This window comes from Halyomorpha halys, unplaced genomic scaffold, assembly GCF_000696795.3.
Source record: "Halyomorpha halys isolate HHAL.00 unplaced genomic scaffold, Hhal_1.1 Scaffold2.1, whole genome shotgun sequence".
In the NCBI taxonomy this organism is placed as follows: Eukaryota; Metazoa; Arthropoda; class Insecta; order Hemiptera; family Pentatomidae; genus Halyomorpha; species Halyomorpha halys.
This window is the reverse complement of record NW_027111560.1, coordinates 710846-722096: the sequence shown is the minus strand read 5'-3', so window position 1 is coordinate 722096 and position 11251 is coordinate 710846. Positions and strand designations below refer to the sequence as shown.

The following is an 11251-nucleotide window of genomic DNA, read 5'->3' as shown; positions in this document are numbered from 1 at the left end:
ATTTTTTGTGTTATTTTTTACAATTTCAAGTTCTATCGGGCTTAAAAAAACACCCTATATAATAAAAAAATATTTAAAATTTTTTTATTGATAGATTTGAAACTTTGGAGTGTTAAGATAATAAAACAATGTTGAGACCAAATGGTTAGGACCAAAATTTTCAAGAACCTAACCTAACAACCTGCAGATTCCTCCTCTCAATAAATAAAACTTTCAATAATTCTTTTCTATAAATCAAGTTATTCTAAATTACCTGTCCTTATTGACAGCATGACGAACGGTAGGGTTAAGATCTTTTCCAGTTTCCTGGTCGACATCCTTCATAGATAAAGATACCTTTTGCCCAGCAACTGACAACACTTTGATCTATATAAATAAAAATATTTAGTGCATAGCAAAAATAATGAATAATTAATTGGTTTAGTTCTATTCATAATCTCTTTAGTGTATAAACAGTTTCTTAAAACACTTTACATAAATAGATAAATGCCCTAAACACATTTTTAAAAAATTAAATTAATTTGGCTTTAGTTTTTAGTTTATCAGTTCTTGTCTGGACTGAGACATTGGTAGTTAATTCGATAAAAGAAAAAAGTCCAAAATTAATTTAACTTATATATCTGGTAAAAATGAAAATCCAATACAAAACTTACAATACAATACAAACACATACCAATGATATACTGTAAATTTATATGCCATGAAGTTAAATATATTTTTACTAATAATAAAAAATTCTTTAGATGAATACATACTTAAATTTAAGTAACCAATGACATTTTAAGTTGTCAATAATAGTTACAGTTATTATGTTTTACCAAACTTAGTATATTTTCAGAACATTGTTTATTTTCTTTTTACCACAAGTTAATCCAAAGAGAAAGTTAAGTAGGGTTGTACTGTAATAAAAACGATAACTTTTGGGAATATGTGTTTTCCTTTTGAATTTGTTTTCTCAACTGTTATTCGGTCAATTATTGAAATTATCATTTATTTTCTAAAGTTTAATTTTGAGTGTTGGAATATTGTGTTGTTTTTTTGTTTTTTTAAAGTAAAAATTATGGTATTTTTATAAATCAGTTAATTAGCCTTCATAATTTAAATAAATCATTAATTTCATTTAAGGCATAACATTTTTTTTTTTAAATTAATGATTATTTTCAGTTTTAAAAATGTTGCACCTGATTTTTTAATTAAATTAAATATAATTTATGAAGAGTATGGTCAAAAGAGAACAAAAATAGTTAACTACTATTTATTTTCTGATGTTTTGCCCCACTTCGTAGAGCTTCATCGGGGCTATTCAAGTTTCAAAAGCTCTCAACTTGAACAGCCCCGATGAAGCTCAACAAAGTGGAGCGAAACGTCGGAAAATAAATAGTTATTAATAAATGGAGAAGATGGTCGGGGGATGCGGTCAGCAAATAAACAAGAAATTATTTATTCGTGCCGACATTTCAACCTGAATTCCAGGTCTTCATCAGGACTAAAAAACAAGAAGGGATAACAACCATCATTCAGAGAAACATAAAAATTAAAAGAAATAAATAAACTAACAAATTTGGAAATATATATAACAATCAACTGAAAATAAAATACCCTTTGATACCATCTTCATATTTTGAAATAATACTGTCATATATATAAACATAATTTACATTAATAGAATATTAGACACAAAATAAATATGAGTTTATTTACATTGCAATAAATATTGTTTACAAAATTTGTGATCTTACAAGCTTATTTTTTCAGATTAAGTTTTTATACCTGGAAGATGTTTTTGGTATTTAGTAGGATAAAGTGAAATTCATCTTTGTTATTAAATCATTCAATATGATGAATATTTTCTATTAAATTAAAACGTTTTGGGTCCATTAATTCTTACTAATATTTTTTATTGAATGCTCTCCTTACTAAATCTTATATTATATCAATTAGGAAACAAATTTTGTCCATTAAATCATTAAAAGTATTTTCCTAAAAGAACATATAATACTAAAAAAAAAAAACTGAGAAAATAAATAGAATATTAAAATTGCTATATAGTTACCATGACTTTCATTCCGCGAGAAACAACATCAGAGGCACTTGTAACTCTTCCTTCTCTTCTGAGCTGTGATATATGAACAAGCCCTTCCCAACGTCTCTTCAAACCCTCGATTTGAACAAAACATCCAAACGATACGATGTTTGTAACTTTCCCATTATATATTTTTCCAACTTCAGGTTCAAGCGGTTCATCATTCTTATTCTTTCTACAAAAAGGAAGTTAAAATATTTAAATAGTAATAACATCAATAATGAATAAGAAGCATATTATTCATTGATAAAATATTTGTATCACTATTATCTTTAGTAATAATAATACTGCAAGTAGGGAATGCTAGGAATATAAGTAGTGTAGAGGATAGGATCTTTCGAAATTTCAACTGTGACAAGATATATGAATGTATGCAGAATTCTAGTTTAATTTGAATAGCCTGTTACACGAAAAGAAGAGGCAGCGCTGGCTGAACACACTTATCACTGTGAGGGTAATCACAAAAGTAAGGTCTCCTATTTTTTTTCTTTTTAGAAATAATCATTATAAAGGCTTAGCAAACCTGAGGGTTCAATGCCGATACCAACCGTTCTCTACAAACATCTGCCCAGTGACGTCCCATCAAACCCAAATCTACTAATTCAGTCTTAACACAATCCTCCCATCAACTTTCAGCCTACCTCAGACATTTACCCATCGATTCAGTGTTCATTAATATTTTAGTGATCCGCTCATTACTAAGCCCTACAACCTTACACGCCCACCTTATTTGCCACAATGCTATAGCCTGAATTATATTTACCAGGTGCAGTTCCCACAATTCACTGTTGTGTAGCTTTTTTAGATTTTCCAGTTTATTCATCCTTTTTTGGTCCGAATATTTTACGTAAAACTTTATTTTTAAAAAGCTTAAGGTGCTATTCTTCCCTAAATATAAGAGGCCACATTTCTATTTATAAATACACAATTATAATTATTTTGTATAATATTTACATAATTTAAAAGGCTGAACATTAGTCAATGTTTCTATATAATCTCCCATGTATTTGTATTTGTTTAAAGGTGTAAAACCTTTTGTTCATCAACGTCTCCATGTATTTTCAAGATTCTGTGACAACACTTTTATTCCCATGTCATACCAGTTTCCAACCACGTCCTTAAGAGTTGAAACGCATTCTTCATCTCCTTGTTGTGAATCACTGTCCCACCTTTATCGTGGTTCTGACAGGTATAAAGTCGACCATCAAAAAGCCCTTTTGATCCAGGAACAGTTGCTATGCCTTTACTGACAAACTGTTTGTATGTACTTTCACATATTTTATGCCTGCAATATCTTCCTGATAAGCCAACTTTTAGTCTGTATCCAGTGAGAATATTTTTCAAGAAGGCTATAAAGCTCCAATGAGGAGGTGAAGATGAGGTTCAACACCATGTACTTTTTTAAGGACATGGCAGGGAACTAGTATGACATGGACTTACAATAGCTTAATCTTTAAAAAACTCTAAAAAAAAAAACTTTAGAAAATGGATTGATAGAAGTGAGGATTATGTGAAATAATAGACAAATATTTAACCTTTAAGATGGTGTAAATACTATAAAAGGATTTTTGTATTTTTGTAGGATGTTTGTATGTCAAAAAATGATTCTTGACACTTCTGGTTTAGGCAGCCATCAGGGGTTGGAAAAAGGAACACTATAGCCACCTGCAGGACTAGTTCCACATTTACTGGTCCAATTACTCAAGCAGAAACAGTAATACAATAAGGAAACGTATGGAAGTAACTGGAATTGACCTCTGTGAAGTTGGTCCTTCATCATCTAGATATTTTAATTTTTTTTTTAAGTTCTGGTAACCCCCCAAACAGCTCTAGAGTTCTCAATTATTTACAGAAATAGTTCTGTTCTTTAAAAGATGAAGAATATAGCAAACGAGTTATAGGGTGTCAAAGTTGCACAAAAGTCTTGCGTATTTTTAGTCTTAAAATTTATGAGACCTCTAAAACTCTTAGAGGAGCTATCAGAACTCGAAGAATTTTTAATTTTCACCACCTCCCAGTATGAGTTTCGATAAATTTTTTTTTGCCATTTTTTAGAAGTGTGTTCTAAGAGTTCTAAAAATTATTCTAAATAATCAAAGTGTATAACAATAATCTAAAGTTTATAACAGACGATTTATAGGGTGTCAAAGTTTTACAAAAGGTACGCGTATTTTTTATGATATTTTTCGTGTCTATGTTTCTTAAAATTATTGAAAACTCTACAACTCTTAGGGAGGCTACCAGAACTCGAAGAATTTTTAATTTCCACCACTTATCAGGATGAAAATTTACTAATCAGTAATACTTATCAGGATGAATTTAAAAATACAATCGAACGTTGTTATTAAAACAAATCTTAGATCAGTTTGATATTAATAATTAATTATTAGATAAATTACTTACTCATCTTCAATTTCTCTTTTTTTATCGTTTTTCTTTCTATCATAACTCCTGCTCCTACTTCTGCCATTTCTCCTTCTGCCATTGCTCCTGCTCCGGCTCCTTTCATTTCTCCTTGTCCCATTGCTCCTGCTTCTACTCCTTCGATCATTTTTACCCCTCCTCTCTCTTTCATAATTCTTTACTTGATTTCTATTACGACTAGAACTTCTGTCCCTACTTCTTCTTCTTCTCCCTCGACTTACGCTTCTCTGTCTACTTTTACTATATGTTTTCTCTTTACTCCTCTCCCTTCCTCTACTTCTAGATCGGCTTCTATTTCTCTTTTTTTCTCTATTCCTACTACGGCTACGACTTCGTTTTCTAGGTTTGTTCAACTCTTTTTTAACAATTTCTTCTGGAGACTTGGATGCTCTTTCAGCTTTGTAAGCTAACGTCTTCATTCTAAAATAGAAAAAAAAAAAATTAAGTTAGTGATTCTGGATGAATAAATGGGAAAAACAAGGTAATTTATTTTTTTTTATCAAAAATGAATAATAATAGTTTCTAAAAATTTTCATATAGTAAAATAAAAAAAATGGTTTAGCATTGTTGGTTAATTAAATGTGTAAAGAGCAAAGAATAGGCATTTAAAAATAATAAATAGAATATAAAAGGAAGATGGTCCAGTTGCGGTAAAAAAAATACAAATAGTAATTAAAAGATTTACTGTGAGCCTATGTTTCACCCCTTTTGTATTTTTTTAATATAATTTCACCCCATTATTATGATTATTATCATTCAATGCCTACCAATATTTCAAATTTCCTAATTTTACTTTATATCTTATTGCTTCCAAATATAGCATAATTTGTTAACCGTAAAATCACCTCACTCCCTACCTTGTGTCTGCCTCAAGCTCATTCTTTTGATCTCTTCCATTCGGAAAGGTAGGTGTCCTATTGTGTTCTTGACCTTTATTTTATTCTTATTGCGCTTAGTTTTGTCTTTTAGTGTGAGCTTTATTTTTATATTTCTCTTTTAACTACTTTTTATTTGTTATCATTTCCAATTTCATTAATTGTCTAATAATTATTTGTAATTCTTATTTATTTATACTTTTCACTATAAATCTTATTTTTATTGTCTTTAATTTACCAAGTTCATTGAATATAAACTTTCAGCTATTTTCAATAATTGTAAGCCATACTTTAATTTACTTTTATTTCATATTATCTATTCTCTTGTTACATTATTTTTGTTGACTTTTTCCATTGAGTGGTGGTCCCACAAAATGAAAAATTTAGACCCCCAACCATAGTTAGGCAGTATTGGACACCAATGGGAGTCTTGGCAGAAAAAATAAAATATAAACACAAATAAGTTGGATTAACCTATTTTTAAAAATAGGTTAATCCAACTTATTTGTGTTTATCATTGACTGCACCCCCCCCCCCAATCATCTTCTCCTCGTTCATCATCCACGGTCAACTATCTCTCATAATTATAAATAAAAAAATAGTTTAATTACTATTTGAGTTTTTCTTTGGCCGCACCTGGACCATCTCCCTTTAATACATTACAGACAATAAATGATCTTATAATAAATAGGATAAAATTTGTTTTTCAGAACATTTAGGAAAATTCGATATAGTTCATTTTTTCCTGGAAGTCTTCAAGATAATGTCTTTAAGATTATTAGGAGATCGATTGAGCTGACTAATTTATATTTCGGAATTGTATTATAAGAGAAAAAATAAACCTTTGGAACTACAACCCATGAAGGGTTTTGTTTTGGGTCCAGAAGTTGTGTAATGTTTCTTAGCCAACGGCCAGTATTCATACTCAACAGTCAGGTTTATCCTCCAAGTACCCACTTTATAGAGGCTTGTTATGCCCCTGCAGGGTCTCATGACCCCTGGGTCCATAGCTGATATGACAGAAAATAAATTTTTTTTCCCCAGTCCGACACAAAGCTACCGTTGTTCTTACAATAAGGTAAGACTGAGAAAAGTACAATATAATTAAAAATGAATCTAAATAAATAAAAGAACAAATAAAGGAGAGAGCACTGGAGCATATTCATCACATGTTACCATAATTTATGCCAAGAAAAATGATAAAAATTTGTGAATTGCTTAATATGGAGGAAAAGCAGCCAAATATTTACAAATTTAGGCCTCAACATTTATTGAAAACAGTAAGCCGCAGTGTGATTTGCAACATTTCTTTCAGCTTCATAGGCATTGTTGCTTATGAAATACAATGATCATTCAGTGAAGTGAGTGGGTAGAGCAAATATTGATCTATGGTTCTGTCACTGTTTTTTGTTTTTTTTTAGTCAAAATTGTTGGTTTAAATGTGAAATATACTAATAAATATTAATAATTTTTTTAGAGTTTAATCTTTTTAACATTTTAGACCGGAAAAACCAAATAACTTAAAACTACAAAGTCTTGACTTAATGTGTTTCATTTGTAAGCAGACGATATAATGAATAAAAATACTGAATAAAATTCTTTCTTACACTTTGGAAGGAGCTAAAGCTTCAAAAGCAGCCATGCCTTGTTCGACGATCTCACTGTCTTCAGGATCTTCCTTAATTATTGACAAATTAAACTTTTTCTCATTATGGCTCTTCACCGGTTGCACATCATTGGCTATAGCGAGTCCTGGAAACTTCATACTCAGTTTGTCTTGTTTCGTCACGTCTTTTGTTAAAGTTAGCTCATTCTTAGGTTTCATGTGCTGAATGATCCTTAATAAGTTGGAAATGAAAGAATCCTGGAAAAAAATGTTTAATAATTTAGTTAATTTAACTCCTGTTTAAATACAAACCAATAAACAAATATATACTTACAGAAAACTCTGCATCATTGTCCAATAAGGCTTTTTTGAAGCTTTCAAAAGTATTATTCTTAGAGGCCAAGTCAATGATAAATTCAGCTAAAAATAATAATAATAATAATAAATTATAAATAAAATTCATTGTAAATGTACAGGTCATTATAAAGATAAGAACCAGTTCGTAAACATTGGCTTATAATGTCTACCAAAATCTTTTTGAATTTCTTAACTTATCCACATCATCAAAACAGGTATTATAAAACAAGACCTCTATAACTTAATTAATCTTCTTACATCTAAAAACTATTATTAAGCAATACATGACAAAGACAATTACTTTATATGCTAATTAATAGGACCAGTGTTCTACGATCTCTTCTAATAATATCGATTATAGATTATCACAAAAAATTCAACCTTATAATAACAAAATTATGAGGATACCGAGCTATCATTATATCAAATTAAAGTATTATAGATAGAGGAAAATCATAAATCAAATAAACTGATGGTGTGAATACAATAGGCCATGAAAATACAATTATGCCCAGATGAAGGCTTGAAATTCAGGCCAAAACATTAGCACAAATAAAATTAATTTTACTTATCAACAGTGCACACTTGGTGTAACAATAAATACTTCATGATCACTATAATACTATCAGATGAGGCCAAGTCAAACATAACAAAAATTTAGACTAAACAACTATGGTCACCACTACAAATTAATATTAGACACTGAAATTAGGTAGTTTTAAAAGGCCTAGAGTAAAAAAATGGATCAGTAAAAAACAAATTTTATCAATGAACTAGTATTAATAACATTCCTGAACAAGACTTCCATCTTGTGATCTTAACCTGCACTGTATGAATTAATAAACGATTTAAAAGTAATGATAAGTAATGAAATCACTTCTTCTAATCCGAATTATATAAATTAAGAAACCAATATCTAAATATAATTAACTGGAACAAGATAATACCTAAATCCTTGTCATTTAATCCTAAATGGTTTTCAAGTTCAGTGCATATTTTCGACACCAATGATAGATGCTCAAGTTTCTGTACTGTCATCGAGTCATCCATCGCTGCTTGTTACTACAATAAAATACAGTAATTTCTTATAATAAACAACACTTCGACCAGTCTTCTAGTGTTTACTATCAAACTGAGCGTATAACCTTCGCAAGGTTAACAAAATTGAAACCTTCTTAATTTGAATACAACAAACTAATAAATCCTTCCAAATTAAATAAAGTTTCGTATTGTTTAAATGTAGGTTATTTTTTTCCGATTCTAATTTAGAGACTAATTTGGCAAAAACTCTGATAAACATAATTTGACTAGATTCATTCAAGGCTCAAAGGCACTGTCTCGTTCATGACGTCACATTTATGAGTCTTAGGAGACTACGTGGAATCAACAATAATAATTGAACAAAATGATGATAGTGTGATAAACTAACTGTTTACAGAATATAGGTGTGTATTCTGTTTAAGTAATTTTTATAACGGTTAAAGATCTGCATTCATTTGGCGCTCATTCTTCCTGCCAGAAGTCTGAACAACTCAGGTTATCCTAATTCCTTGTACCTGTAATTCAAATATTTATTTTATTGCTCCCGTCATAGTGATTATAAGTGTCGGTATCATACTTACCAGAGCGATTCTTTAATTTTATAAAGGAAGAAGTCTTATATTTCGAGATTTATACCTCAGAAGGCTCATGTCTTAATGATTTGTTTATCACCTTTCTGAGCTAGTCATCCCCTTGTTTTTTACATTACTAGGTATATTCCGTATTTCAGTGTGTTAAAATCAAACCACTTTTGTATTGTAGGTGTTGTTAACTGGGAATGATGCAGGATATTGATGCCGAGCCAGTTTCAACAAATTATGTGTCTCACACAAGAACATTTATAGAACAAGTTAGTGCGAATTTAGTTATTTTTTTTCGACATGTCCAACTTTTTTTTCCCTACGATTTGTTTAATTGTTTGTGAATGTTGCAGAGATACCAAAAATATTTAGACGATATCACACCATTTACAATCGGAAGATGGATTGGTGCGGGATTGTTAACATTAGCATTTTTAGCTCGTGTATTTCTTCTCCAGGTAATTATTTTATTTTTAATCATTTATTTGTAACTTCATAGTTTGCCTTTTTATTCAATTTTTGTTGGTAATATCTGATCTGTGAGATTCAACCTTGATTATGTAAATCTATTGTTATTCATATTAATCATTGAAGTTGCCATTGACCCTATTTCATTACCTTGCAGTATCATGCTTTTAACACTTAATTTTAATTTGGAATTGAAAATTAAATCTTTACATAATAGATTAGATTGGTCCTAATTATAACTTTTTAGATCTTAAGGCACTTTAGTTGTATAGTGATAATTTATCTTCCTAATACTAAAGAGTGATTGTATAGTGAATTTTCATAATGTATGATGTTCAAGTATTTCAAATAATTGTTTAACTGTAATGTATTTTTGTTGTGCTTTAGGTTATTTCCTTATCTTTGTTATGTTTAATGTCATTTCATTTTTATGTTTGTTCTGAAATAATGAATATTTTATCAAATTTGTTTTAATCACAAGTAAAATTGTCATATTATTATTAGGTGTATGTTACTGTTTTTTATTGGATGGAATCTATTGCTTATTTTAAAGTTTTATTTTTAGTCCATTCATACTTATTCTGGGGAAGTAGGTTAGCTGTATAAGACACACTTCCTATCTTCCAGACCTGAGTCAGGTTATAGCAGATAAATATTAAATCTGTTATATTAGCAATGGATCCACCTTGGTGTCGGTGGAACCTCATGGGGCACACTCAGTCTCTATAAAGTGAGTACCCTTTAAATGTGGGGAAAACATGGTGTTTGAGGGTGGTCTTGACCCAATCACTTGATACAACTTTTCTTCTAAAAAGAGTGCAGTTTTATTTATACTGTTTATGAAATAGTCCACTAGATTACACTCTAGGTAATGGTCGAGGGGGAGGAATAATTGATAATGGTCATAAACTCAGTAATTTTGTTATTGAAAGCTGAAGTATTCATAAACCAATAAAATTATGTATATATAACTACTGTTTACTGGTCTCTCTGTTGCTTTATGTCCAATCCCAGATTTAAATTATATACAGAGCTTATTCATTCTTTTTATAAACACTTATATTACAGATTGAAGATATTACAATAAGTAGAGTTCATATCTTTAAGGAATATCAATTAACCAACTTAATCTTGAAACTGAAATAGCTTATATTACTTATCATAGACTTATAAAATATATTTTGTGTGGAATGTGTTTTAATAATTTGTTGAACTTTATGTAATTTAAACTTTATTAATCCTCATATTGTATTAGATTGTTCCTTATTTATTGTGTAAATAATTAATTCAAAATAAATTATGACATATTTATAACACATTGTGTATTACATTAAATCTGAATTTTATAATGCACCGTTGGTCATTTCATGTTTTCTGATCTTCATCTGTTTCTTATGATTACTTTTATCGTATTATTTCCATATGTAGGCTAAAAAAACTATCCAGGAGAGAATCTTGGACGCAGTTTGTTTAAATGCGCCTAGATTATAATAGAGCTATGTGATAATGCTGATGTGATAACTCACATGGAATAATGTCACTTCAGAGGCACTGAACATGTCGTGAGAATGCATGAAGACTAGATGTTTAGGAAAAGTATCTTGGAGAATTCTTTTGCAAATAAAGGAGAAGCGAACCAAGGTTATGTGGGGTGGATGGTTTAGCTGAAGATGCTTGATCCATGCTTATGATATGAAATTTGAAATTGGTAATACAGAACTGGGATGAATGGTTGTCATGGTAGTACAGAACAAGGAAGAATGGTTGTCATGGTAGTACAGAACAGGGATGAATGGTTGTCATGGTAGTACAGAAC

At 29.9% G+C, this 11251-nt stretch overlaps 2 protein-coding genes across 6 annotated transcripts in view; one reads left to right on the top strand and one right to left on the bottom strand.

The window, feature by feature from the left end:
- The window catches only part of LOC106680120 (ATP-dependent RNA helicase DHX8), a 25887-nt gene extending 17391 nt beyond the window's left edge, over nt 1–8496 (bottom strand). Inside the window, exons 1-6 of the mRNA XM_014419655.3 lie at nt 8293–8496; nt 7323–7408; nt 6990–7246; nt 4487–4927; nt 2054–2258; nt 254–366 (exon numbers count right to left, since the gene is read on the bottom strand). Of these exons, the coding sequence (XP_014275141.1) occupies nt 254–366; nt 2054–2258; nt 4487–4927; nt 6990–7246; nt 7323–7408; nt 8293–8395 (1205 nt within the window). The 5' untranslated portion in view covers nt 8396–8496. The remainder of the gene's footprint in view (nt 1–253; nt 367–2053; nt 2259–4486; nt 4928–6989; nt 7247–7322; nt 7409–8292) is intronic.
- A 130-nt stretch (nt 8497–8626) lies between these two features.
- The window catches only part of LOC106680203 (protein RER1), a 20497-nt gene continuing 17872 nt past the window's right edge, over nt 8627–11251 (top strand). For 2 of the 5 annotated variants that reach the window (XM_014419773.3, XM_014419925.3), the window contains exons 1-3: nt 8627–8881; nt 9149–9236; nt 9321–9425. In XM_014419773.3, the coding sequence (XP_014275259.1) occupies nt 9165–9236; nt 9321–9425 (177 nt within the window). In that variant the 5' untranslated portion in view covers nt 8627–8881; nt 9149–9164. The remainder of the gene's footprint in view (nt 8882–9148; nt 9237–9320; nt 9426–11251) is intronic. The other 3 variants (XM_014419854.3, XR_001343110.3, XM_014420012.3) reach the window with 3 other exon arrangements.